The following is a 22,418-nucleotide window of genomic DNA, read 5'->3' as shown; positions in this document are numbered from 1 at the left end:
ACATCGTAGTTATGACTTCCTAGGGCCGCTACAACTGTGAACCCATATAAATGAAAGATTACCTCCTCTACTGTAATTACATACAGTATACACAACACGTTGATGAATAGCCAGCTTTGAAATCAGAAGCCTATAAAAACATGTTTTTCAACTATTACAATTCATTTCAAAGGGGTATTGGTAACAAAAAGATGCTTGCAAATATCTCAATGGTCTTACACCAGAACACAATGAGCAATTTTGATTTGCTTTCGCGGGCCCCCGGGCCACCAGTTTGACACCTGTGCTCTAGTTAAGGGCAGTGCTGGAAAAATAAGAGGAGCCAGAAAATAAATAAATCAATAAATTACTCTTTGGGCTCACTGTGGACATTTTCACTTGGTGGTGTACTCACTTTTCAGGTGTGCTGTAGGTGTGACAGAGGAATTTAAGGTGGAGGTGGGACTGCGTCAGGGATCAGCCCTGAGCCCCCTCCTGTTTGCAGTGGTGATTGATAGGCTGACAGATGAGGTTAGACTGGAATCCCCGTGGACTGTGATGTTTGCAAATGTGTTCGGAAGAAGGTTCGACTACAGCGATCCCAACCTTCTCAGAGCCTTCTCTGTTGGCCTAAACATTAGCAAACGCACTGACCTACAATTGCCACTTAAGGAAATTAATACTTATTCATAATATTTATTTATTATAATACATATAATATAACAACACATATGTATATAATAATATATATGAGAATATATATTAATTTATTTCAGTGTTTTTTGTCTTCGTTTCATAGCACGTGTCGTGTACAATGCTGTACAATGCTGTATATGTAGACTTTTTTTTTTCTGTCCAATCAGATTTCATCTTCTATGTGTTGCCATGTAAATGTAATCTGCCCCAGGGCCTTCACAATCTCAAGCGTCAACCAAATCAAACACACACACCCTTGAAATTGTCTAACCAATCAGATTTTAGATTCACCACTTGGCGCCCTCACCAGGCTGCGTCACGTTGATGTTTTTGCCGTCCTCTGATTGGCTCAGCTAAATAGTCCTCTGATTGGTTGAGCTGAATATCTTGCATGAGAATTGATTTACTGAAGAGGAAGATTTTGGACATGATTAAAAATTATTATTTTTTAAAATTTAGTTTATTTTTTTAAATTATTAAATCGACTTCGTGGGGCTTTGTCCACCAAAATAGGTGCTGTTGTTGTTGTTTTCTACCCGGAAAAGGATTTTGGTTGCACTTTCAAAGTAGCATGTATGAGCTAGCTTAGTAGCTTTAGCTTCCACAGACAGCTGCGTCGCCATTAGCATCTACGGTGAGTGCGATGGATTTTATTTAAAGAGTTGAACTGTTACATTGTAGTTTATACACTTTACAATGTTTGAAGTTGTTTTGAGGTGATGTATTGTAAGATAAAGCTAACTGTGTTTATTTAGTAATAATGGCATTCGACGTCCAATACATTTTTATTGAATAATTACTGAATTACACTCCCCCCCTCCCCCCCTATATTTAAGCACAGGGCTCCTTAATGTTCAAACTGCTCAATGGCTTATTATAATATTGTGACGAACACTTAGGCCTACGCTACTGTATTTTTAATGTTGGTCATTATGCTGGTATTTGGAGAGCTTAGTGGTTTTTGAGAGGGGACACTTTTGACTTGACACTACAGATGAAATGATAGAAAAAATTAATAGCACAATCATAGTGACCAGAATGAACCTAAAGGATTGCAACATGTTTTAATGTGATTAGAAGAAATAATAAAATCAGTAACCATATGCACTTTTAATACATTAGAAATGGGAAATAGCGGCAACAAAAAATGAAGTTTCATGCATGCAACACCCCAAAGCACATTATATCAAACTCCTCTCCTAATAGTCAAAAGACTGTAAACAGGAAAAGGGTAGCTGTACTACAAGCGAGTGGTACGTGACTAAAGCAGCATTAACAAACAAAATGGAGCAAAAGGCAAGCATGACGTTTGTTGATTGTAATAATTAGCTGGACTATCGAGTAGGCTATCTTTACATCGAGGCTACAGCACATGACAATGTATAACGCTGAAATGTATACTTCCATAAAACATACGTCAACAAAGAATTGGCATCCATTATCATCCCTTGCAGGGTTGTTCAGCCTGATGAAGAATAATCGAAGAACATGAGGCATTGGTTTTTAGATTGTCACGATGTACTTTGCCTGCTTCCGTTCAGTAGCATCAACTTCAATTTGGCAAGAAATGAAAACACAACAGATTTCAGTGCACGTATGACCCTCAACGGGTCTCGGCACAGATTTTAAAAGGGTACGGCGTGCGCGTCATTCCGACGATTCCTTCGGAGCTCAGCTCGACTCCTTCCACAGTGGAAAATTTGAACTTCTGCAGCATGCCCACAAGGAACAAGAACAGCTCCATTCGGGCCAGGCCCTCGCCCAGACATGCACGTTTTCCTACCACAAACAAAACTAAATTATCCTTCTTGGAAAGTCAAAGTGACGTTTTTTTTGTTTGTTTTTTTTTTACCTGCGGAGAAAGGTAAGAATGCATTCCTCTTCACAAAATTGCCATCGGCGTCTAGGAAGTGTCCAGGGTTGAAGGTATGTGGAGTTTCCCATTCGTTCTTGTCAAACAGCACTGAGGTCAAGATGGGCAATACAGTGCTGCCCTGCAAAACACGAGGAGATGATGTCATGGGTGAGAGCACTTGAGAGTGAGAAATGAGTGATTCAAAGCAAAATGGCCAACTTATTGTAAAATTTCAGACATGGGTCCTTGAGACTTTTTAGTACATCTTATCATAATAGACATGATGTCCAACATATTTCATGTTGACTGGTGAAACTAGTGTCATGGGAGAATTTTTGTCTAACTTTCCAGAAAACAGGACTGGGTGAGAAATGACTGATTCAAAATAGAATGGCTGAGTTAGTCTTCAATTTTGTTCACGGGTTCTTGAGACTTTTTCGAATGTCCTACCATAATAGACATGTCCGCCTAATTTCATGTTGATCGGTGAAATTGGTGTGAGGGGCTATTTTCTTCAATCTTTCCAGAAGAGCACTATTGAAGTAGAAATGGCTGATTCAAACCAAAATGGCTGACTTCCTATTCAAGTTTGTGCATGGATTTTTGAGTCTTTTTTGTGCAACCAATCATGATAGACACATCCACCAAATGTTGTGTCAATCGGTGAAACTGGTAATTTCTTTCTAGAGGACGCGACTGAGTTCCAAATTGCTGCTTCAATCCAAAATGGCTGACTTCCTGTCGAATTACAGGGAGCGGTTTTTAAGACTTTTGCGTGTGTGTTCTATCATGATAGACATATCCACCACATTTTATGTTGATTGATGAAACTGGTGTCAGGGTGAATTTTATTTTATTTTTTCAAATTTTCCAGAAGTGCACGTGTGAGAAATTCAAACCAAAAAGGCCAACTTCCTGTTCAATTTCAGCCATGGGTTCTTGAGACTTTTTCGTGAATCCTGTTATGACAGATATGTCCACCCAATTTCGTGTCAATCATTGAAACTAGGGTCAGTAAATTCAGAATGTGATTTACATTCGTAGGCATTACAGACTGATGCACCTTGGGTATGACGTACTCCCCCACTTGTGTGTCTTTGGTGGCCATTCTGGTTCCGTTGAGAGGAATGATGTTGGCCATCCTCTGGATCTCATGGATGACGGCGTTAGTATAGGGCATGTGGGCTCTGTCGGCCATCTCGGGGAAGCGGCTCGGCCCAATCACTCTCTCGATCTCTGCCTGGACTTTGTCTTGGAGGAAGGAAAGGAAAATATTGATGCCGTGTTGCATGGAATAATTCTTGCACTTTAATACGTGGATATGACATAATGAGTGATGGGGATTCATCAAATTTGAATTTATTGCGTGTAAGGGAAAATGTATTCATTGTTGTATTAAGATCTTGCAATTGCGTGGTTTTATCCGCTCATGATAAGACGTTCACTAAATTTCAACAATAAAACAGGTGCCGAGGACTGATTTATTTTTTTCCCCTAAATATCCGGGGCGGAGAGGGCTGATTTAAACCGAAATGGACGACTTCCACTTTAATTTCAGGCATGGGTCCTTGAGAATGTCCACCCAATTTTGAATGGATTAGTGAAAATGTTTTCAAGGTATGCATTTTTCTACTGTCATTTTCTGCACTACTGAGTAAAAAAAAATGGCGGATTCAAACTTAAATGGCAGACTTCCTGATCAATTACAGGCATTTTTTTGTGTGTCCTGTTTTGACAGACATGTCTGCCGAAATTTGCTGTGATTGGAGAAACAGGTGTCAAAGGTTGATGACTGACTTAACTTAGTCAGAGATGACAGATTTAAACCAAAATTGCCCACTTCATGTTCAAATCTGGGCATGCGTCCTTGGAAAAAAGAAAAGAAAAGAAAAGAAAAGAAAACCACCCTGGATTTGAGGGTTCTGGATGAGGAAGATGAGGCCCCACTGGAGCGTCTTAGAGGAAGTCTCCGTCCCGGCGATGAACAGATCAAGACAGCACAGAACCAGATTTTCTTCAGTGAAGCCCAGTTCACCCTTCGCTTTGTCCTGTGAGTAGAACCCCCCCCCCAAAAAAACACAAAGTCAACGCTCATCTCCTTTTTGGAGCATCTGAGCGTCGTTGTCTTACTTTGCTCTCCACAAGGAAGGCGTCGATGTAATCTCGTGGGTTGCTGGGGTCCAAATCCGATTTGTGGCTCTTTACCTGGGCGCAGATGAACTCCTGCAAAGCTTGGAAGTTGGTGAAGATTCTGTTGTGCGGCCCAGGCAGACGTTGCAGCAGAGCCGGGAAAGCATCGTAGAGCTGCACCCATGGAACATAGTCGGGCAAAAGTGTTTTTCTCTTATCACGATTAGCATGTGAATTAGCATCTGCGTTAAAAAGTGAGTAAGCATCCAATATTTCTGTCAGATACGAGCGAGTTCCACCCTCGTCGTTTACCAGGGTTCACAGGAAGGCATCGTAGAGCTGCACCAAGAGAACATATAGTCGGAGAAAAGTGCTTTTCGCATACGAGTTACCATCTAAGTTAGCATTAGATTGCCCGTCTGATGCCAGCACGTTCCGCCCACGTCGTCCACCAGGGTCCACAAAAGAGATAGCAGAGCTACACCGAGGCAACATAGTCGGACAAAAGTGCTTTTCAGTTGTCACAATTAGCATATGAGTTAGCATCTAAGTTAGCATTCAAATTTCCTGTCCAATGCGAGCGCGTTCCGCGCACGGAAATCATTATACAGGTGCGCCAAGGGAACATAGAGTTAACACATCTGAGTTAACATCAGAGTTCTCTCACCAGGGCCCACACGGAACCTTCCAGATAGATCATCTCGGTCATGGTGGCGTGCAGCTGCTGCAGGTTGGGATCGCTGTAGTCGAACCTTCTTCCGAACACAACCTGGCAGATGATGTTCGCCACCGCGCTGTTCAAGTAGGCCGCGGGCTCGAACGCTTCACCTGAGGGGAAGACGACGTCCATTGATGTGTGTTAAAACACACACACACCCACCCACACAATTAACTCGTTACCAAAACAGCATCACACCAACGAAAATATCCAAATGCAATAAGCCTAACCCTTATGTGAATACTCTTCAGCCCTATCTTGAAACCCGAACCTTGATTTGAAGCACTGCTTTGTAACCCTAAATTGAAACCCAATTTCAAAATCCTAACCCTGACTTGATAACATAAGGTACAACCCTAAACCTCACTTGAAACCCTACTTTTAAACCCTATACCCAATGTCGAACCCTATTTTTAAACCCCAAATTGAAACCTTTACTTGAAACTTTAGGTTGAAACCCTAACCCGAACTTGAAAACAAATTTTGAAGCCCTAAACTTGACTGAACCCTAACTTCAAGTCAACCAATGCAAATTCCGTCCCATCCCTCGTCTGTAATATTTTCGGAGTAACCTTTGTGTTTGCGGATGGCCTGGTGCAGTTGTTGGCTCTCCCGGCAGATGCTCCTCTCCATGGTGCCGTTGGCCAGGCCGAAGGTGCGCAGGGTGCCCATGGCGAAGTGACGCTGCCTCCTCCACGTCTTGCCATTGCTGCACAAAAGACCCCCTAGAGGTGCAAACAGAGCAACTCTCACCTGTCAGTCTGCGTGCGTGTATGCCCGCGTGTGCGTGTGCACCACCTGTGTGTCGATTGTACAGTCTGGAATACAAGGCTTGGTGCGGCCTGTCGGCAAACGCGTCGGCCTGCGTTACGAGCACTTCCTTCACCATCTTCCACCCGCACACAAACAGCGTCTTCTCTTGTCCCACTCGGATGCAGAACACATTCCCGTAGGTGTCGGCCAACTGCGGACGCACAGGACAATGGCGCTCTGTTGTCAGCTGAGGTGCGTTATTATTCCAGCACAATATTCCCTGTGTGACGCGTTTGGTTAGCGGCACGCTGGCAGTTACCAATTCCAATGCCAGAGTAGACAAAGCCATGGGAGAAGATTCCAGTCTGGTGTGGTACAGCTAAACTACTTCAACATGTGGGATGGTATTGAAAAGTGAGACACAGTGTTCACTTTCAATGATTATTTACTTTTAGCAGGTATTATGCAACTAACAAGATAATCAGTATTTTCTTCGGACTAGTATACTACAAAATACTCCCATGTGCTGCTCAATTTAAGGCACGGGTCCTTCGATACTTTTTGGGCATTATGGTACGATAGACATGCACCCAATTTGATGTTGATGAGTGAAACAATTGATGTTGATCAGAGAAACGAGAAACTTTTTTTTCCCCCAACTTTCAAGCCTTGCATTTTCCCCAAAATGGCTTCTTTGAATCAATATGACTGACTTTCTATTTAATTTAGGTCTTTGAGATGTTTTCATGTGCCTTGTTATGATAAGGGTTAGCCAATTTCATGACGATCAGCAAAACAGGTGTTGTGGGCTAATTTATTTTAAGTCTTTCAAAGGCCTGGAATTCACCTTAGAATGGCTGATTCAAACAAAATGGCTGACTTCCTGTTCAATTTCAGGAATGGGTCCATGAGACATTTTTGTGAGTCCTGTTATGATAGACATGTCCACCCAATTTCATGTCAGTCAAACCATTGTCTGGGGTTATTTTTTTCCAACTTTACAGAGGGTGCTACTCAATAATTCACTTACAAAATCTGTAATTTTGATTGTTTGTTGAGGCGCCAAAAAAGGTGTTTCCAAGTGGAATAATGATAAAGTGTGTAATGCATGAATTCCTACCTGCGTCAGGTACGTGTGAGGCTGCTTGACGGCAATGTTGAAGACGTTCCCGAGGAGCGGAAGGGCGAGAGGCCCCCGCGGGAAGCCGGGTGGCTCCTTTTTGCCCACGCTGCACACCAGGAGGACGAGAGCCAGACTTAAAAGCAGCACGCCCCAGACGTTCAGGCCCAGGAACACGCCGTACATCAACATGATGTCCCGCCTGGTTGTTGTGTTAGTCCCGCTTGGCCGGCGTGGCACTCATATGCCCCGCGAGTGACGCCAATCGTTTGCAAATAGCTCCTGTAATTAAATTAAGGCTGCAGGCTACTTGAGAGTCACCCAAACAAACACATCCTAGCAAAATGGGAAAATTGTACAGCGATCCCTGTCATGCACTGTTTTGCACATTTTAAAAGTAACTCTCACATTTACAGACAATTGTGGGGCATCTTAAACAGGTCCACCTCTTCAGGACCCATCTTCTAAGTAATACTCTTTTATTATTATTATTGTTATGTTTTTACAATGTTTCTTGACCTAAAGGTGCTGACATTTTTTTTATTTCCCCAGTAGAAGTACAAGCCCTGGAATTCGCCCACAACAACTGCTTGAAACCAAAAAGCCTGACTTCCTGTTCAAATTGGGGCATATTTTTTGTACGTCCTTCTATGATAGACATAGCCACCAAATTTCATGTTTCATGTCACATTAAGGGTGGACAAGGTTTTGAAATGATTTGTCTTGGTCTAATTTATTTATTTATCTTTTGTATCATAAAAACCTTGAATTTTGACAGGGGTGTGTAAACCTTTCATATCCTCAGTAATATTAAAAATGGTGGTATTGTACAGAAAATGTCTGTCATTCTTAAATCGTATATACCATATTTTTTTATAAAGCCCCTCAAATTGAAGCTGAAAGTCAACACTTAAAGAATCACGTGTTGTTTTATTTCAAATCCATTGCTGTAATAAAAGATAAAATCATAACAACTCCAATTGATGTTGCCCCTAACTGTGCGCTGTTCTGGGCAGGGAGGCCATCAGCGAGGTACGGCGAGAGTCCGGAACTCTTCGGGGGACTGCGTGAAACCTTGTAGGCCCTCCAGGCTGGGCTTCTCTCCTGGGATGGCGGTGAAGGTGAAGCGTTGCAGCAGCGCCGTGAAGAAGAGGAAGAGTTCCATACGCGCCAGCTGCTCACCCAAACACGCTCGCTTACCTGGGAGGACGAAACGAGCAGTTCGGCAGCTTTTAAACCAGCAATGGGTAACGTTTTGAATCCGCCGAGTCCTGTAATATTTGTTCCATTAATTTTGCATTTTTTTTCCTACTAAAATTTGTTAGATACAATTATTTTAAAATTAATTCATCAAATTAAATAATTGGTTATAAAATATATATATTTTTTAAATTAATTAATCAATTGAAATGGTTAACTTATTCTTTGTACAACCCCAATTCCAATGCAGTTGGGACGTTGTGTAAAACATACATTTATATATTTACATATTTAATTGTATACATTACAAAAACGTTTATTACAAAGATATTTCATGTTCAAACTGATAAACTTGATTGTTTTTCGCAAATAATCACTAACTGAGAATTTTATGGCTGCAACACGTTCCAAAAAAGCTGGGACAGGGTCATGTTTACCACTGTGTTACATCACCTTTTCTTTTAACAACATTCAATAAACGTTTGCCACGCTGTTGTAACACGTGCAGAATGTGGTTTGGCATTGTCTTGCTGAAATAAGCAGGGTCGTCCGTGAAAAAGACGTTGCTTGGATGGCAACATATGTTTCTCCAAAACCTGTATGTACCTTTCAGCATTAATGGTGACTTCACAGATGTGTTAGTTACCCATGCCATTGGCACAAACACAGCCCCATACCATCACAGATGCTGGCTTTTGAACTTTGCGTCCAAAATGGACGGGGCGCCTTATAATGTGGCGCGCCTTTATGTGTACACCGAGTTCTAAAATCTGTAAATGTTGTTGTGTGACTTTAATGAGCGCTCCACTTGACTGACTGGGAGCATTTCCTGCCGACATGCTGCTTATATAGAGGAAGGCGGACGTGACTGAGGACAGCAGGAGGACGTTAAAGGGGTAAACGCACGCCCCCAGTTGGTATATAGTTCCGGTATGTGCATCGGTTTGGCTAAGGACCCACCGACGAAGAGAAACTGCAAGTTATCAGTTACACGGAGGAACATGGGAATCGAGCAGCCGCGGGAAAATTCAAGATCAACGAATCCATGGTTCGCAAGAGGAGGAAGCAGGAAAACGAGCTTTGCCAAGTCAAGAAGGCGAAGCAGAGTTTCAAGGGGGAGCAGATGAACAGATAATCTGTCTCCCACCTTTCTTGGAAGTTAGCTGTTTTCCATCTTTCGTTTGGCCATTTTTGGGAAGGGGAAGTGTAAATTTGCTCGAGGAGACTGGTAGCATTGTTGCTAACGATTGCAACAGAAATGGAAAGGGACGCTCGCCGGTCTAGACTGATGGGGCAACACACGAGCAAAGCATTCTGGGATTTGTAATATTAGTGGCACATGTGCTATATACTAGCGGGCCAGCTCTAATATACATTTAATATGGTCTTGCGGGCCAAATATAATTACATTGTGGGCTAAATTTGGCCCCCGGGCCTGAGTTTGACTTATATGCAATAAGTAATACAATTAAAAGGAGAGAAGAAAAAATCATATTTTACATACATAGTAAAAAAAAAAATAATAATAATTTCATTTTGTTTTTAATATTTTTTTTTTTTACTTCAGCTACAAATGATCTTGCCCATCTGTCCCATTTGAAAAATCTCATGTTGCCCTTGAGCCCAAAACTTGGTGGGGAGGGCTTGTGTTTTTGAGCCAGACCTGCAGAAAATGGAAGAAAGGCGTCTCGTCTACGGAACAGGCCCTCTGAATCCAGGAAGTGTTGAGGGTTGAACGTGTCCGGGGTTTCCCACTCGTTCTTGTCGAAAAGCACAGATGCCAAGTTGGTGATTATGGCTGTGCCCTGGAAAGCAGTCAGGAGGAAGTGTTGATGTCCTAGTCGTAGTTTCATATTGTCATAACATTTCAGACTCTAAACCCTCTTGGAATGGCTGTTTATCGTTTATTTTCTTGCCCCCATGAACGTTATTAAAAAAAAAAATTATATATATATATATATATATATATATATATATATATATATGTGTGTGTGTGTGTGTGCCCCCCCTACACCAGTTTTAACAATTAACACGAAATTGGATGGACATATCTATACTGAAGGGAGGCATGAACAAGTACAAGAAAAGGAAGTCAGCCATTTTGGTCTGAATCAACCATTTATCACTCAAGTACTGCCACTGGGAAATTTGGGGGGAAAAAATGAGCCCCTAGCAACTGTTTCACCGATCAACACGAATTTGGGTGCATGTGCTGAACATAACAGGATGCACAAAAACGTCTAAAGGACCCATGCCCGAACTTGAACAAGAAGTCAGCCATTTTGGTTTGCAATGGTCATTTTGCTGGTGAATTCCAGGGCTTGTAGTTTGAAAAACTCCTACTAGGGAATTTGTCCAAATGAGCCTCAGTCAGTGTTCTAGACACGTCTGGGCAGCTTAAATTGCCAGAAATGTAAATTTTGGATGGTGGAAAGTTGAATGACTCTGTAAAACACAAGTTTCCCCATTTTGAAATTCCAGCAACTGAAGCAGGCTTTGTTTTGCAACATGAAATTTGGTAGGCACGTCTATAATGATTAGATCCACAAATTATTTTCCCCCAGTTTGATAGCCTTTTACCTTTGGGATGATGTATCCTCCCAGTGACGCCTCCTTACTGGCCATCTTGGGGAATCCCAAGGGAACGATGTTGCCCAGCCTCTGAATCTCGTAGATGACCGCTTCGGTGTATGGCATAGCCGGTCTGTCGGACATGGCTGGCTGGCGAGATTGTCCGATCACGTTGTCGATCTCCGCCTGGACTTTCTCTGGGGAGACCCACACAAATCAGAAGTGGTGAATTGTTGTCCGTTGAGATTTGAACCGCGACGGCCTCACTCACTTTGTATCTCCGGATAGTGCATCATGTACACCAGAGCCCACCGCAAGGTGGTGGCCGCTGTTTCTGTGCCCGCCTCCATGAGGTCCAGTGTGGTAACCACTAAGGATTCAATGTTGAAGCCAGCCTGCGGGTCGTCCTTCATCTACAGAAAATACTCTCATTCAAAGTCTACTTCAACAGAAGATACAATTTTTAAAGGGTTAACTACTGTAAACCAAATCATGGACACTTTTCCAGGGAGATCCTGAGGCATGTCCTCGTGACCATAGCTTAGGGTGGGAAGGCGGATTGACCAGTACATCCTTCTTCACCAAGACAGACTGATGCAGTGTGCATGCATCACTCCAGATGCTGCACCAATCTTCCCTCACTCATGAACAAGATCCAATATATTTGAGTTCCTCCACATGGGGGAGGAGCTGATCCCCACTCCACCCTTTTCCAACTGAGGACTATGGTCTTAGATTTTGATAGTGTTGATTCTGATCCCAAACGCTGCAAACCTCTCCAGTGAGAGATGAAGATCACAGCTTGATGAAGTCAACAGAACTATATCACCTGCAGGATTTCCAAGGGTGCATTCACTCAGCTAGTCTACATGTTCTTTGTGGACATTGAGAAGGTGTTTGACCATGTCCCGAGGGGAGTCCCTGATATGGGCTGTTTGGTCCCTGTACAACTGGTGTCAAGAGTTTGGTGTGCATTGCTGCATTGCTTTAAGTGACACGCCGGCGTGTGGTGAGCCATTATGGTTGCTGGGCAACATTGATCAACAGATGGCCGCTCGCTTTATTGATGGCCTTCCAAATACGCATTTAATTACATGTACTGTATCGTACACTGTTTATTTAATTAATGGAGTAGGTATAGAGAGAGAATACAAAAATAATATGCTCCTTTAAAGTAGCCTGTTTGACGAACGGTGCCCACGTCTCGCTGGACAAGTTCCGTAGATCCGCACGGAGGTTAATTTCACAATTGTGACATGTTACCCAAATGGATTTCTAAGGCATTCACATTACTCAGGGAAACTCCACATTCCGGGAATTCTACCCACCTACAGACTTCAATGAGTCACGCCTCTCAAGCTGTTACGCGCAAACTGGTCGGGATGGGTGTTTCAGAAGTCATACACGAGAATTGGCGGATCTTGAATACGCGCAAGACAGCCACGTAAAATACTGACTTACGCACCAACAGGAGAATATGGCCCATCGTCAACAATTCTTACAAAAAGCTGTAGAGTACTACTTGTCTTTTTAAAAAGCATGTTACAAAGAATTTTGTTGGGGGGATGGCGGGGGGTCTGAACAGATTAAAGGCATTACCATTTATTTCAGCAGCCCACCTTGTCCATCTCCGCGAGGTACATGTCAACGTAGTCCCGAGGTTGATCCGGGTTCCACTCCTCCTGGTGCTTCTGCACTTCCTTCTGCAGGAAGAGCTCAATCACTTTGTAGTTGGCGAGGACCGTCTGGTGCGGGCCCGGCAGGTAGTTGAATAGAGAGGGGAAGACGTTGTAGAGCTGTCGAGGGAACAAAAAATGAACTTTAGGTTGGGTTGATGAAGCAGGGGCTGCTTCTGTGACACCGCCGCCGGTCTTGGACCTGCGTCTGTAGAGAGCCGAAGAGCAGGATGGCCTCGTTGTCCAACTCGAGAAACTTGCGAAAGTTTCCGTCGGTGTACTCAAAGCGGTGTCCAAACAGCACCGAGGAGATGATGTTGCCCACCGCGTTGGTTATGGTGTAGTGAGGGTTGAAGGGCTTCCCTTGTGGGAATTCAAGGTGTCATGGGATCATTAGGCTAAATGGCAGGCTTTCCCAAATGTTTTTGGGTCGAGCGGAGAAAACAATCTTTATCCAAACTAAACATAACAGCAGTTGTGCCTTGCGATAAGAGTTAAATTCAGTCTGTGATCACACTCTTAACTCAAAACACTTGAGTCGAACTGAAATTGTCCTTAGAATAAAAAGTTGCAATGTTATGGGAATAAAGTTGTGAAAAAAAAGTTGTACTTTGTCAGGATACAAAGTTGACTCTTACTGGGAAAAAAAAAAGTTTTATGGAAGTCATAATGTAATGATATTAAAGTTTAACGCTTTTGTTCTCTAAATAAAATAGGACTATATTCTCGGAAAAAAACAAAACATAACTTTTGGTATCCCCCAGTATAGGACTTTATTTTGGTAATAACTTGCCTTTTATTGTAAAAAAAATAAAATAAAATAATCATAATAATGTGATTATATATCACAATCATATCTGAGCTTTTTATTGGCCCAACGCTAAAATAAGAATTGGTTTATTATGTCTGCTTAATTTTCTCCTGTCCCATAAGTACGAAGGTATATACTTTCTTAAATAATACATAATTCATAGCAAATTATTTGGCAGACTGCCAAGCTGTTGCTCGTGAAACCCCAGGGGTCTGGCAACCGCAGTTTGGCAAACACTACTGTATGCCATGAAAGGTATTTCATGCTCTACTTGCCTTGCTCCTCTTTGAAGGCCTCGCACAGGAAGCTGCATTCCACTTTGATGTAGTTCTCCAGAGACCGCTGGCCCTCTCCAAAGTAGCGCAGGTGGGTGACGGTAAACTTTCTGTGCTTCTTCCACAGGTAACCGTTGCTCAACACCACACCTGCAACAATGTGAACAGTGATGCTCCGCTGTCCCCGTCACAAAGGCCAAGTGCCCGATTTAAGATTTAATGTCTACGGCGTGTGTCAGAAAGGTTCTATTTCAAATCCAACTACGAGTTTTCACCTTGAAAGTTATCCCCCGGTAGTCTAACGCACTTTCCCAGCCTTCTCTGCCACGCCCCATACATTCCTGGAGGGAATCTTCTCGGATCCTCCGCATCTCGATCATCACGGCGGTTAGGAAGGTTGCTCCAGCGGCGCGAGGAAGTGTCTGATGCTCAAGGCCTCATGAGCAGGTGCGTTGTCATGCTGACAATGAGTTGTCCTGCCACAACTCTCGCCTCTTCTCGCGCACTGAACAAAGTAAATTCCTCAGGATCTCTTTGTCGACGTGCTGGTTGATGTCTGGTTCCTTTCATCGCAAAGCTGATGGTGGAGGATAATCCGGTTTATTGGCTAATGGCGCTCAGCATCATGAGTTGATATAGAGCAAGCCTGTTTGCGCAGACATTTGGCCACGTGGATGCATCTGGTCAGATTGTTGCCATGGCGATCAGTCTTTTTCTGCATAAGGAGACCAGACTTCACGCTACGATGTTTTCTGGCCCACACTGAAAGGGAAAACTTCATAGTTTTGGGTTGAAATATACTTTTTGTGTTCTGATCTGTCTTGTGGTTGGATTTAGTTTTATTTCATGTTACAGTATGTCTTGTCATTTCCACCTGTTCTCGTCAGCCCTGTTCCTTGTGTGAACCAATCACCTCCCTCCTATCCCAACTGACCTTTGGTGAGAGAAGCGAGTTACACCCTAGACTGGTTGCCAGCCATTCAGCACTCACTGTCCGCACTGTGCAACCCTCAAGATTATCAGATAACTTTTATGACGACCCTAGGGATGAGTTTTAAATGGTTTAAAAAAAAAAGAAAACAAAGCATAATACAATACATCAAATTTAAGGTCACTCACCGATCCCCTTGAAGATCACATCGAAGAGTGGGACGACGGGCCGGTCCACGAAGCTGTCCAGCTGGTTGACTAGCGCCTCTTTGACCATGCGGTAACCACAGATAAACACCATCCTCTCGCTGCCTCGCCTCAAGCTGAACACGGGGCCGTACTGCTTTGCGAGCTGAATAAAAACCGCTCGATGAATAACATAATTACGATTCGTAGAAAAATCCTGGATTTTTCATTTTAATATATATGCGTAATGAGTTAAGCAGTCTAAGCGGTGCACATTTTCCTCTTTTTGTTTTTAACGACATGGCCTGATTTATTTATTTATTTGTTTTGCCCCTGCATGTGAGTACATCTAATCTCCTCCCTTGCCTTCCCTGTTCCGCTCCCCCATTCTCAGTTACCCGGTTGAGTTATAATCGATACAACACAAGTTTTAAAAAGATCCATTTGAATAGACGTTTCGACTTAACAATATGGACGATTTTTTTGCTTTGACTTGCAAGCAAAAATCGGAGATATGAGCACTGTATGGGGAGTGAACTCAACACAACTCACTTTAAAACAAGCAACAGTTTGGCAGATAGTAAACAATCCTTCAAAAAAACGGGGCTTCAAGCTGTTTATTGCCACTCCCAGTTGAAGTTTATTGTCAAACTAAACAGTGAATTACACCGTCAGTGGTAAAAACCACACAACTTGGCCTTCTGTTAGCTTAATGCTAACACACGATACAAAACACCATAGACAGGCTAAGGAATAGCATTTATAGTTGTAGTGTTATAAAACTTTAAGTCCATCAACATGTAGAAAGACAATGTGACTATTCAGAGGCATTTTCTTTATCATCTGCGAAAATCAACTAATATTACTACAGTTTACTGAGTCATATACAGTAGTTATGAAAATCTTTCGTTTGTCTTCATGATTGTATATTTACATTCTATTTAATGTTATTATTTTTTTCGGTTTTATACAGCAAATATTAGCATGCTATTTTTTAAAATCTTTTTGGGACGGGATTGGAACGAATTAATGGCTTTACCATTAATTTCAAAAGGGAAAGATGATTTCTGATGAGCGGACTTTCGGAAGAAATGTCTGTGGTTTTGTTAGATACGACGCTTTACACGATCAGGATTTTTGGGGCCGATCAGCAAGTTTAACAAAAAACGATAACCGATCACCAATCCGATCACAAGATGGAGGAATGTGTCTATTTAAATGACCTGTTCATTTACTGTATATGATGTACTTAATTGCTCAACAAATTATATTTACAATAAATAATGCATCTTTGTTCCTCTATTTATGCCAGCGAGGCATAGTGACAGACAGAACAAATGAATGGTCTTCTATTAGATGCCAGAAAGTAAATACAGTAATTAATGTATCCACTTTTTGTGACATTTTTGTTTGTTGGTGTTCCGTGCCATTTTTCAATTGTAAAATATATCCCTTGGCCCCATAAAGGTTGGTAATCACTGCTCTAGTCAGATCGTGGGTTCTAATCAGTCAGGTCAAACCAACATTACATGACAGAAATAATGGGTGCTAACTTACTGGAATTAAATGACTTCACCCACAAACGTTAGAGCAGGATTCGACAGAACGGCGGCATCTTTACATACAACCGTTCCTGCTAACACTACCTTCCTAGGCTACATAACATTTTGTTGGCCGCTTGCGAGCCGTATCGTATTCAAAGTACGGGAACATACCTCAAGCAAGCCTTAAACGAACGTCCTCTCCTGTTCTGACCACCGGTGACCACCAACACACGTTTTTCCCCCATTTCGTCCTCATAATATAGTCGGCACGCTCCACTCTTGTTGCCGTCGCCGCGGTAATGAGTGTTTCAGTTCATTCATCTTCAGTTCCGCTTATACTGACTAGGCTCGCGTGCGTGCTGGAGCCTATCCCAGCTATCTTCGGGTGAGAGGCGGGGTACATATTGATCGTAAAAAACTGGCTGCGGTAGTATCGGAATACAAGATTTTATTGCAGTAGTCTGACAGTGCAATTGTGAAAGAGCAAATTTGTCTTGCAGTCTGATCCGGGCATTACCTTAGTATTAGTGTTGCCTGTCTCGTGTTGTTTGTCCCATGCCGCCGATGTTTTTAAAAAAAAAAAAAAAAAAATTTATACATAACTTCTTTGGCCGTCAGATATTATTATTATTACGGCAAATTATGACATTAAAGCCGATCAGCATAAAAGGCTAAATATCAGCCGATACCGATCAGCCCGATCAAATCGTTGTAATGTCTATTAAATACACAACGTAATTTGAGTGATGGCTCGTAATTTGAAAAACTTGTATGTTGGAGCACTCGTAAGTCAAGGTGCCACTATATGGGGTCCCTCAAGGGTCAGCTCTTGGACCCCTCCTGTTCAGCCTGTATATGCTACGCTTGGGTCAAATTCTTCAGAACTTTAATTTTGACTATCATAGCTTTACAAATGACACACAGTTATATCTAGCAGTGCCTGCAGATGACTACTGTTCAATTGAGGTGTTGTGTCACTGTCTAAAACAGATAAATATCTGGATGAGGCAATATTTTCTTCCATTAAACAACAACAAACCTGAGAATTGTTTTTGGCAGTAAAGAAAAGAGGATTGCTGTTAGTAAATACCTGGAGTCACTCTCTTTAAAAACCAAAGACCAAATCCGAAACCTTGGTGTTCTGATAGATTCCGACCTGACTTTCATATCAAATCAATCTGACTTTCATATCAAATCAATTACTAAAACTGCCTTCTACCATCTGAAGAACATATCCAGAGTGAAGGCTTGCATGTGTCAAGCAGACCAGGAGAAGCTCATCCATGCTTTTATCTCAAGTAGACTTGACTATTGTAATGCTCTTCTGACTGGACTCCCTAAAAAGTCCATTAAACAGCTGCAGCTCAATCAGAATGCTGCAGCTCGGGTTCTGATCAGAACAAAGAGGTCAGAGCATATTACTGCAATTCTAAAGTGTACACTGGGTTCCAGTCAGCTTTAGAATAGATTTTAAAGTTCTGCTACTGGTCTATAAAACACAAAACGCTTTATGTCCTGAATACATGAATGAAATGCTAATGGCATAGAAACCCAGTAGGGCTCTGAGATCGACAGGCTCAGGTCAAATAGTGGCGCGCAGAGTCCAAATCATACATGGTGAAACAGCATTTAGCTATTATGCTGCACACAAATGGAATATGTTGCCACCAGAAGTGACATCAGCCCCAAGTGTGCATGTTTTTAAGTCCACGTTAAAAACTCTCCTTTTTTTCCCCATGCTTTCTAGAGAATTTCCACTTTTTAATGATATTTCTTGCACTCTGAATGCTGTTTTATATAATAATAATTTTTATTTTTTTGGTCTTTGTTTTAAATGTTTATAAGCTGTTTTTTGCTTAATTTTTAAATGCTTTTAATCATGTAAAGCACATTGAGTTACCTTGTGTATGAAATGCGCTATATAAATAAATTAGCTTTTGCTTTATACATGCTTAATGAGGTGACTTCTCCACTCCACATCACCAATTATGTCCCACCTCTGCTTTTTAGTGTCACTAGTAATTTAAAGTCTCACGTTCTCCATGGCTTTGTAGTCCACTCCGGTGAAGACATTCCCGAGAACGGGCAGGGCCAAGGGTCCAGGCGGGAAAGTGCCAGGCCTCCAGTTTCGCACCACGTCCGTCAGCAGCAGCGCCGCCAAACCAAGCAGGAGCCAGCCGCTCACGTCAAGACACTCAAAAAGGGCTTGAAAAATCATAATTTGGAGGCGATTTTGCCGACCCGTCTGCCAGGGATCTGGCGTTTTTGTTTTTGAGGGAAAGGAGAAGAGGAGGAGGAAAAGTTACGTAACGTGTCCTCATGCAAGGAGAAAAACAAGAGCAGAGGTTAAGCGATTTAACAGCTGGCTGCTGATAGTGACAACATGGAGGGACTGTATGTTGTTATCTTTTTAAATAAATACATTCGCTTGAGTTTTTTTTTTTTTCTTTTTTAATCCTTGAAAGCATTCCAGCAATGATTTATCTGGATTGCAATCAGTGGTCAGATTAAATTTGGGCCTTGTAACAATCATTGAAATGGTGTGATTAATATTGGTCATAAAAGCAATAAAACAAATTTGATACAAACCCCTTTTACTCCATTCCATTCTCTTATCATAAATAGGGTCATGGGAGCAAGTATAAATATTATGTTAAATGTAATTAAAAATATAAACGGTAATACAAATATTAAAAGTAATACAAAATAAAAGTAAAAAATACAAATGTTGAATATAATGAAACAAAAGTAAGAGCCATACCAATTTGGCAATTTTTTTTAAAGTATTGTTCACTAATTCAATCTGCCAAACTGCTGCTTGTTGTTGCTCTTATCTCAAATTCTTGCTTGCAAAAAAATAAAACAAATTTGACCAAACTGAACTCTTAAGTTGGGTCACTTGTATCTCAGCCAACCAATGTCCTTCATTCATTGTGCACTTTGGACCATTTCATATAAACATGTCTTATACAGCAAATGCTTAAAAACAACAACTGCTCCCTTAAGACAAATTTATTTATTTATTTTTCAATTTTCAATCAATTTATGGAGCTCTGTGACCATCCGTGTGAGTCAATCATCCTTGTGATTGCTCCACTGATCAATAGAATCTGTGTGCAGGTCTACAAGCATGTAAAGATGTCATCTAACAGAAAAAAAAAAAAAAAAAACAGTAGGCAATAAAATGTCGCAGATAAGGCGACAACTGAGAAATGTAGTTAAACGAGATGCTTGTTAGGTCAAAGTTGGTGACAATGTTTGGGTTATCCTCTGGCTGTGTTTTTATGATTGCCTACCTGGGTGTGGCTATATGCGTCAGATTTTATACTGCCTTTATTCGGACACTTGCGCACATCGCTCGCTGGGCCCTCCCAAAAAAAAAATATATATATATATATAATTTCTTTACCTTTTTAATGAAGAAAATTTGCACTATATTGTAAAATACAGTCATATACACACCCACACACACATTTGCATGCTTTGTGTTGAAATGTGCTTGAAATCTCACACACACATTTTCTCCCCCTCGTCCCCCACCCCTCAGCCACCACTCTCGTGTTTCTTGCAGAAGACTGCCTCTCTTTGTCTCTCGTTCGCGGTTACGTTATACACGTTTTTTTTTTTTTTTTTTTTTTTTCCTTTCAATAAGAAAACTCAACAGTACGGTACTTTGTACAAACACACAGTAACAAGATATGTTCATTACGTCAGCCAAACCGCTGCTTGTTGTGACGTGAGTGGAGCCACCTGCCGCAGCAATACAGCACTCATATCTAAAGTTTGGACCAGCAAGACAAAGTAAAAAATTGGCCGATCCATGTCTTGGATCGCAATAAAGAAATAAATCTCAGGGCACCACCGGACTTTTTCTTTAAGGAGGAAGTACATTTCAAAACACTATATCATAATTGCAGTAATGTAGTAGTAGAGGCTGAGCAGCACTGTGTTTGTTTATGAAGTCAACTAGTGACTAGAACGCAAGTGAGTAACATTTCCTGTCACTTAACTAATATGTTTAATGTGGGAACTTGTTACACCTCTGTGGTGTAACGAAAAAAATCAGAATATGAATACGCCCAATATAATTTTTTACGAGCTCTCCGCGACCCACTGTTGGGTCCTGACCCACGAATTGAGAATCACTGTGTGAGTGCGTTACTGTTTTTCATCATTCGTTGCGTTAGTGATAAACTACGGCGCGTTCTGACTTTCTGACAAATTCTGGGTACAAGGCCGCAGTTGAAAACAGGACGCCCTGTAATCCTAGACTATAATCCGCCTGTTAGTACAGTTGAGAGATTATCAACTTTTACTTTGTACAACCTTTTCATGTGCAATGCAGGATTAAAAAAAAAAAATCCCATATAATGTCCTTTTATTAATTTATTCCTCTACTCTATTGTTTCCAGCTGGCAGAGACCTACGGCAATGTGTTAAGTGTTTACATGTACGGACGAAAGTGCGTATTTGTGAGCGGATCCAAGATGGTAAAGGAGGCCCTTGTGACACATGGCAAGAACCTTGACGCCGTTTCGTATGCTGAAGTGTTCCCACCAAACGCAAGTAAGTAAATTAAAAAAAAAAAAAAAAAAAAAAAAAAACAACAATCAAGCAAACAAGGTTATTCCCCTTGGTAACAGACACAATATACTGTACAATTATTCATGTATATACGCAGTCGTAACTAATCAATACACAAAAATCAAAACTGAAGTGAAAGCCCAGAAGAGCTGTGGATAAACCATTAAATAGCAGAAACAATGGCCTCTGACCACAAATTAAAAGCATCCAGGCCAAGATGAACACTATTATGTTTAATAAAGTTAATTTAGGACTGAAACTTACTTGTTGTCACTGGCAGCATGTAGTTTGCAAAGATCTGAGTCAGGGAGTCGAACCCTCGGCATTTGACTTGCCACCGCATCGCCCAAATGTCGAAGACTAATCCTTGTCAGCTTTTGGAACTCTTGACCGCAGGACTCAGACGACAACATTGTGCAGAATGGACCTTTGATTTGAACAAAAACTGCGCCCCATGAGAGAAATGTTTTCGCCTCTATGACTCAATCGTGTGATTCAGTCATCCTCGATGCTGATCTACTGATCTGGGAATTCTCTACTCGGGTCAACAAACACTGTACGTAAAAACATCTAACAGCAAACTAGCCGGTGACAATGTTTGGAGGGTCCTCTGGCCATTTTCTTATGATCGCCAATCAGGTTTGAGTTCCAGGTGTTGTCGCTACTAAGTGAGCAGATTCATTCCGGTAAAGACACAAATGTCATCAAATACTATAAATCAGAAAAGAAATTATGACAGGAGCCAAGAAGTGAATATGATTAATGCGGGGGACCTTCAGTTCCCCCACACAGCCGTTCTACAACCATCTAGTTCAGTCGCCTGCTCGTGCAGTAATAAGATGTTCCCGGTTGCTGAACTCACACGTATTCGAAACGCTTGTTGCAGCGGGTCTGTTCTCGAGCGACGTTGAATTGTGGAAGAGGCATCGACGTTTCACCTTGTTTACTTTGCGCAACTTTGGCATGGGAAAGAATCTCCTGGAGCAAAGCATCCGACACTTGCGAGAGGAGATTGAGAAGGAGAATGGTGATGAAGCTCACGATCTTCTCCAACGCTGCGTCCAACATCATCTGCCAGCTGGTGATGGGAAGACTGTTCAAGTGCAGCGACTACAACTTCGCTATGATTCTGAACCATATGAATGAATTCATTTGGCTGGCAGGTTCCTTTTGGGGCAACGTAAGTCAATGTTCTGTGGTATGAGGTTAAGGCCAAAGATAAAGTGGAGATTCAAAATGGAACTCTCAATGACTCGGTCCAAGTGGAAAAGCGTTCTGTGGTTTTTTATATATATATATATATATATATGTAAGACCGTTTAAGCATCTTTTGTGTTGAAATATCCGTTGCTTGTTCACTACTGCTTATCGTGATGCGAGATAAAACAAG

General features: G+C 41.7%; 2 protein-coding genes across 7 annotated transcripts; both read right to left on the bottom strand.

Moving 5' to 3' along the window:
* Positions 1 to 1,722: 1,722 nt before the first annotated feature.
* LOC133405990 (cytochrome P450 2C31-like) lies at positions 1,723 to 7,443 on the bottom strand. The gene is made up of 9 exons (XM_061683128.1): positions 7,252 to 7,443; positions 6,177 to 6,342; positions 5,951 to 6,103; positions 5,328 to 5,488; positions 4,661 to 4,834; positions 4,437 to 4,578; positions 3,594 to 3,781; positions 2,528 to 2,669; positions 1,723 to 2,454 (listed from the first exon to the last, which is right to left on the bottom strand). The coding sequence occupies exons 1-9, from the start codon at positions 7,441 to 7,443 to the stop codon at positions 2,279 to 2,281; spliced, it is 1,494 nt and encodes a 497-aa protein (XP_061539112.1). The 3' UTR covers positions 1,723 to 2,278.
* Positions 7,442 to 18,743, bottom strand: LOC133405991 (cytochrome P450 2J2-like). Of its 6 annotated transcripts, XM_061683130.1 has the most exons (10): positions 18,480 to 18,743; positions 14,904 to 15,066; positions 13,785 to 13,934; positions 12,901 to 13,061; positions 12,642 to 12,818; positions 11,294 to 11,435; positions 11,032 to 11,219; positions 10,115 to 10,256; positions 8,249 to 8,451; positions 7,442 to 7,533 (listed from the first exon to the last, which is right to left on the bottom strand). In XM_061683130.1, the coding sequence occupies exons 1-9, from the start codon at positions 18,660 to 18,662 to the stop codon at positions 8,276 to 8,278; spliced, it is 1,482 nt and encodes a 493-aa protein (XP_061539114.1). In that variant the 5' UTR covers positions 18,663 to 18,743; the 3' UTR covers positions 7,442 to 7,533; positions 8,249 to 8,275. The 6 variants fall into 6 exon arrangements, with proteins under 6 accessions (XP_061539114.1, XP_061539113.1, XP_061539115.1 ...); XM_061683129.1 differs by lacking the exon at positions 7,442 to 7,533 and having other exon boundaries at positions 8,162 to 8,451; XM_061683131.1 differs by lacking the exons at positions 7,442 to 7,533; positions 18,480 to 18,743 and adding an exon at positions 14,060 to 14,825 and having other exon boundaries at positions 8,162 to 8,451; positions 14,904 to 14,994.
* Between the last annotated feature and the right edge of the window lie 3,675 nt (positions 18,744 to 22,418).

The sequence above is a fragment of the Phycodurus eques genome, chromosome 8, assembly GCF_024500275.1.
Source record: "Phycodurus eques isolate BA_2022a chromosome 8, UOR_Pequ_1.1, whole genome shotgun sequence".
NCBI lineage: Eukaryota > Metazoa > Chordata > Actinopteri > Syngnathiformes > Syngnathidae > Phycodurus > Phycodurus eques.
Note: the sequence above shows the minus strand (reverse complement) of the source record. Positions and strands in the feature narration are given on the sequence as shown.